The sequence below is a fragment of the Nicotiana attenuata genome, chromosome 8, assembly GCF_001879085.1.
Source record: "Nicotiana attenuata strain UT chromosome 8, NIATTr2, whole genome shotgun sequence".
In the NCBI taxonomy this organism is placed as follows: Eukaryota; Viridiplantae; Streptophyta; class Magnoliopsida; order Solanales; family Solanaceae; genus Nicotiana; species Nicotiana attenuata.
The window spans coordinates 4,114,286-4,120,481 of NC_031996.1; the positions used below are offsets into that span (position 1 = coordinate 4,114,286).

General features: G+C 37.5%; 1 protein-coding gene across 1 annotated transcript in view; it reads left to right on the forward strand.

Annotated features, from left to right (window-relative positions):
• Positions 3,285-6,196, forward strand: part of LOC109231448 — a 4,751-nt gene continuing 1,839 nt past the window's right edge. Inside the window, exons 1-2 of the mRNA XM_019397110.1 lie at positions 3,285-3,405; positions 4,196-4,294. Of these exons, the coding sequence (XP_019252655.1) occupies positions 3,285-3,405; positions 4,196-4,294 (220 nt within the window). The remainder of the gene's footprint in view (positions 3,406-4,195; positions 4,295-6,196) is intronic.

Here is a 6,196-nt window from a genome sequence, read left to right on the forward strand (position 1 = left end):
AAACAGATACATAGCACGTCTCAAACAACCGATCTTGAAGAAATTCATAAAGCCTTAGAACATGATATCTAGATGAATATCACAGACATAGAATATGCAGCATTTGTTTAAGAGCGAAGTGGCAGAACTCTAATTAGTTTGCCTATTGATTTTATAGCCTGTTAAACCTGGATAATTTCATACATAAACAGAACCTGATTTCTCATTTATTTAATTGCCTAAGGCTTGCCTAGGCGTGGGGCTGTATGCAGTCATAATCTGGGAACTAATTAAACAACTTGAAGTTATTTAGTCCTATAGGCATGCTGATCTAAGTGATTAATATTACAAAACTGATTTTATGCATGTTTGCACTAGGACATGATATCTATGTGTGGGACTATTTTAAACCTTTTTATAGACAGTTATTTATTCAAAATGACGTAGACATGGCTTAGAGCCAATGCAAACAAAGTCCTAAATCAGGATTTTTAAATGCACATAAAGATGATTATTTTTTAATAAGCATGATTACAGCAGCAGTTTGATGACATGATTTCCAGGTGATAATAACTTATGCAGAGTCAGAGAAAGAAGTGATGGACTTATAACATGTTTCTAATATGCAAAATATAAACGTGAGTGTCCTAAGACAGGTTTTCTAATGCAAATAACATAGACTTATGACATGTTTTGATGCAAGTGACATAGCATATAGGCCTAGAGGATGATTTCTATCATAATATGCACTCAAAGCAGGATTCCTGTTGCAAATATGTATATAAACTAAGAGCATGATTTCTATTATGTATCAACCTAAAGCATGATATCTACCCAGCCTCCCACAAATATCATATAGGAACCCTCCCTTTTTACTAATTGCCCCAATATCTATTTACAAATAATATTATTGCAGACCAGGATCAAATGAATTACATAAGTAAATGAAACTATGCTATAGGGAGCCTAAATCAGGCTCAAAGTAAACCTGGGAATGCCAGGCCTTCAACAGAATCTCAGAAGCCAAAGATCTCACAGCCAATAATGTGTGCCTTGGTGTGTAAGAGTTCCCTAAGGACCTCAAGGATCCCGGGGAGTACTCACACCAGGACCATTTCTCAAATGGGGATTGGTTATGTGCAGTGTGGAAGGGCCAGCCTTGGTATGCCAGAGTTAAGAGAGATCTCAAGGATCCCTAAGCATTACACATACCAGAGGGGCAGAACTTAATAATCTAGGAGTAGGGTGAGAGAGCTTGACATAGTGTTGAAAAACTTAGTAAAACAGTTAGAAGCGAAAAGATTCAGAAACAGTTTTTTTTTTTTAAAAAAAACACACTGGGAGTGACCAGTTTTTGAGAAGAATGCTAGGAGTAAGAGCAGCAGTTTTGAAATCATTCTGAGGAAAACATACTCAGCAAACAATCCAATTAATCATGGACTACCCAGATTCACTTAACAAGCAGAATTACAAACAAGGAGGAAGGGGATTGGGAAACATATAGGTTTGAAACCACATAAACAGGGAAACTGATACAGCAAATGCCCAGAACAACTAGGAGTATACTGAACAAGTTAGTCATAGACAGTTAAGACATAGAAAAAGAATGTAACAGAATCATATTGAAACAAAGATGTGTTGAACAGAATTGGACATAATCAGGACCAATTGAATGCGCTAGAAGATTAAATAACTAACATAGTCATACCAATTAAAGGGAGGGGTAACGAAACTAAGTTAACATGCTGGATAGATATCAAAGAACTAAATGAAGTCAGTCATGCTGATTACACATAAGGCAGAATTTAGACATGCTTAGTAACAACAAACAGAGAAACCAAATTAAATAACTAATACAGGAACAAACATAGATGTATAGGCATAGAACACATAAAGTTGAGTTTCAAAAGCTAACTAGAGACATACCAGTTAAAGAAGAGAAATGCAGAATGTAAAAACAGGTGCAACTCCACTACCTAGCCTTGGCTTTCAGCCGGCTAGACCAACAGTCAGCACAAGTAGCAAAGAAAGAAGAGAGAGTTTGAATGTATGTGTATGTATTCTGAACAGTGTGTTCGTGTCGAATGGAGCAGAATGATAGTGCTTATATAGCAGTTCAGAGTGGAGCAAAAATAAGGTAAAAGAATTAGCATTCAGTCAATTAAGGAAATCATAGGATTACAGAATCCAATCACATAAAGGAGTTCAGAGTAGACTCCTTAATAAGAGGGTAATCGATCAAACGATAATAATAGGGGTCTAATTAAGGAAAGAATCCCAATCATACCATATAAGGAATCAATAAGAATCCCTGAACCATTCAGATAGTTTACTAAGGCAAGGCAGGTAACTATTGTGAATAAGGTAAATGAAGTAACCAAATAATCAATCAATGCTTGATTGGGGATAGGAAATTAGGGAATTATACCATAAATAACTCTAATTAAATCATCAAATAAGGCAAGAAGTAGGTTTAACAGTCAGTTAGGGTTAGAGCCCATAAACCAAACAATCAATCACACGAATAAGGCAATCATAGATAGTTAAAGACCAATCAAAGGCCAGTTAAACAATAAATAAACAAGAGATGTAAATTAAGAGCCTCAGGATTAAGGGAGACAAACAGAAATCAGTAAGTTACTTTAGTAAACAAATGAAACCTAGATAACTAGGCTAATTAGTTTAATTATTCCAATAACACGAACAAGAGGTTGAAATAAAACAGTGAATAGTCAGTCAATTGAACCAGAAACATGATCATGCGAGAGAGATTAAACAACACATGAAGATCTCAGAAAACCTTTTGCAAAAAATAGAAGAAGTAGAAAAACCCTAATTTGAAAACACTTGAGGTTGATTGAGAGTATAGAAATCAAAAGACCCATAAAGATAACAACAATGGAAACTTGAAACACTTCAAGTAGGCAGGGATTCGGACAACAAATAATAAAGAAACCAAAAACCCTAGAATAACATAGTGCTGAAAATCGATTAAAATTAAGAGAACCCTAAAAAAATTAGTGATGAACTCAGAGTCGCTCCAGATCTTCAAAGATCTGAACCGATTCAAGTCCAAACATTAGGTTTTGAAGAAAAAGAAAGGATAAAGGGAAATTTGGTCTTGAACCAGAGATTTGAACCGTAAAACATTAATAAAAAAGCACTCACAGACCATCGACGGACTCTCAGATGGTCTTGCACAAGATCTGGACTAGATCTCATCGAGATCTTTCCATGAAATCACAAAAACGAGCAACCAGGAGACGTAGGAGATAAGTAGAAGTCTCAAACAGCCATGGGAATCCATGGATCGAGTGGGAATTAGAGGGATTAGGACTGGTTTTGGGCGGCGGCGGCTAGGGTTAAGTTTAGGTCTCAGAGAGAGAACTGAAGAGAGGGCGGCAGAGTGTGGTGAGAATGAGCTAGGTTAGAGGGGGGTCATTTGGATTTAAAAAGGTAAGAAGTGATAATGGCTGTTGATCTCTATGATCAACGACCAAGATTTAGAGGGTTTGGGGCCGACTTTAATTTGATTTGGACCTGGGGTGAATTGGGTTAGTATTATTAAGGGGTCTGGGCTGGTATTAAAAGGGTTAGGCCCGAAAAATTAGAGAAATTAAAAGGTTATTTGTTAAATACCCAAGTAATTGAATAAAAAATATTTTTTAAAATAATTAACAATGAGAAAAAATATTTTTCATGCATAGAAGTGCTTTAAAATAATTATTCAATATTTTAAAATATATAATGGACTAATTTCTGGTAAAATAATGCAATGATGTATACGTGGGCTATAATTGCAAAATTAGTGCAATTGTAACCAAAAGGTGTAAATCTGGCCATTTGTAAAATAAATTGAACTTAATATAACCATAAATAGCAATATTAAGTCATGAATTACTATAAAGCCGTTTGTGATGCAATTTGTAATTATTTACGTAAATAAAATACTAGGATAAAATTAATTTAAAAATATAGAAATTATGAAAAAATAACAATTGATGCTAATGCATAGTTTTGAAAGTATATATGTACTTTAAAAATATTATTGGGAAAAATTGGGTATCAACAGCTTCCCCTCTTTACCCGGGAAGGATGAAAGAGTTTTCGGGTAAAGAAATGATGGCCAATTTTGACCGAATGAGATGTTTTATAGAAAAAAAAATAGAGGCCGAACTTTGGTCCTTGAGCTGCCTACATATCCGTGATTTTACAGGAATCAGGCCATGTGTTGTTCTGGATCCACCGGTGAATGAAGCCGATGGAGTTGTTGTGGGAATGGTAGCTAGTTTCAGCAAAGGTTCTTTTGTGGAGGGTAATGTCGCATGGATGTCACGACCCCAAACCTGGTCGTGATGGCGCCCAACACTAATGCTAGGCAAGCCCGACCATTTACTCTCTCAACCCGAGCACAAAGCTCAAAACCAATTAATCAGATGCTTAGAATCAAATATTAATACTCATAGTTGAAATACTCAATTAAAACAATGCGAAATACTGACATAAACTGTAACTCCCAAAGACCTGGGGTCATGAGTCTAGAGCCTCTAACTAATACAGAGTCAAGAATCCTCAAAATAAGTATGTTCTAAAGTACGGGAATAATAAAGGGATAAGGGAGGAGTCGGGTCCTGCGGACGTCATAACAGCTACCTCGACCACTCCTGGAACTCTGGAAAAACCAGCGGCTAGCTCAACTAAGCTCCCGAAGTACCTGAATCTGCACACAAGGTGCAGGGAGTAGGGGGTGAGTACTACCAACTCAGTGAGTAATAAGCATATAAAATGTCTAAAGATAAGAAATCCACGAAATGCCACAAAGTAAAGCTAGAACTAACAGTCCAACACCTAACTACGAACCAACAGCAAAACAACTTCAATATATCAGTCAAGTATAATGTAAGGATGCAATGCAATGCACATGACCGCTACGGCGCGTAGCCCGATCCATTTAACATCGACGGCGCTCACTGGGGGTGTGTACAGACTCCGGAGGGGCTCCTTCAGCCCAAGCGCAATATAATCATACCATTCGCTGCGGCGTGCAGCCCGATCCATACTCAGTCCACAATATGCATATGAGTCACGTAACAGATTCAATTAATTTCCCAATTTCCAATTTATTAAGAAGAATATACTTTAGATATTTAACTTCAGGAAAAGTGACTTAGCATTTCATAACAGTGATTAAACACAGGACTGAGATCAATGATTATACAAAGCATGCTATCATAATGACATTCATCCTCTAAGGATGCTACAGATCGGCACCAGGCCCCAAACACGGCAATAAGCCCAGATATATTCAATACAGGGTGCGTATCAGTCGCCAATATAGAAACATTCTTGTTCGGGATGGACTAAGTCTCAATCCCCAGTCATAACTAATCCCGCACCTGCCATGGGGTGCGAGTCACGCCCTACAATAGTGTCACAATGTGATAAGCCGGGGTTTCAAACCCTCAGGCCATCATTTACACCAACTACTCACCTCTAACCGGCCGTAGACTGGTCCGCAATGCCTTTTCCCTTTGTATCGACCTCCTCGCGCGTCGAATCTAGTCAAAATCACAGCGAATACATAAATATGGGTTAAAGAAACATAACCCAATCAAAAATACTCGGAAAGTACTAAAATTCACGAAGTTGGTAAAACCCGAGCCCCGGGCCCACTTCTCGAAAAATTTCGAAAATCACACCAACAGACTCCTCGTCTCGCCACGAGTCCGTACATATAAAGTTTACCAAAATCGAAACTCAAATGACCTCTCAAATCTTCAAATCTTATTTTCAAATCCCTAGGTCCAAAATCCCCAATTTACACCTCAAAAACATGTAATCTAGTCGGATTATTCGATGATAATTCAATATTATGAAGTAGAAATAATCACAAGTGACTTAACTCAAGATTTCCCATGATTTCTTGCTCAAAATCGCCCCAAGCCGTCTTATTTCGCATGAAAATAGGTAAAAAAAAACGAACAGAAACGCAGCAGCTTTTAATAAGCAAATCTGGTCGCTAAAGACCCAAATCTGGTCGCTAAAGGTGCTAATCTGGTCGCTAGAAGTGCCACACCAGACCTGATGCACCAGCACTCTTTAATTTCACTAAAAAGGCTCTAACTCCTTCGTACGAACTCGGAATTAGACGATTCTTGTTCCTATGAGTCACAAATAATAATACGAACACAACCCTTCAATCGAAACTCAATTCGGA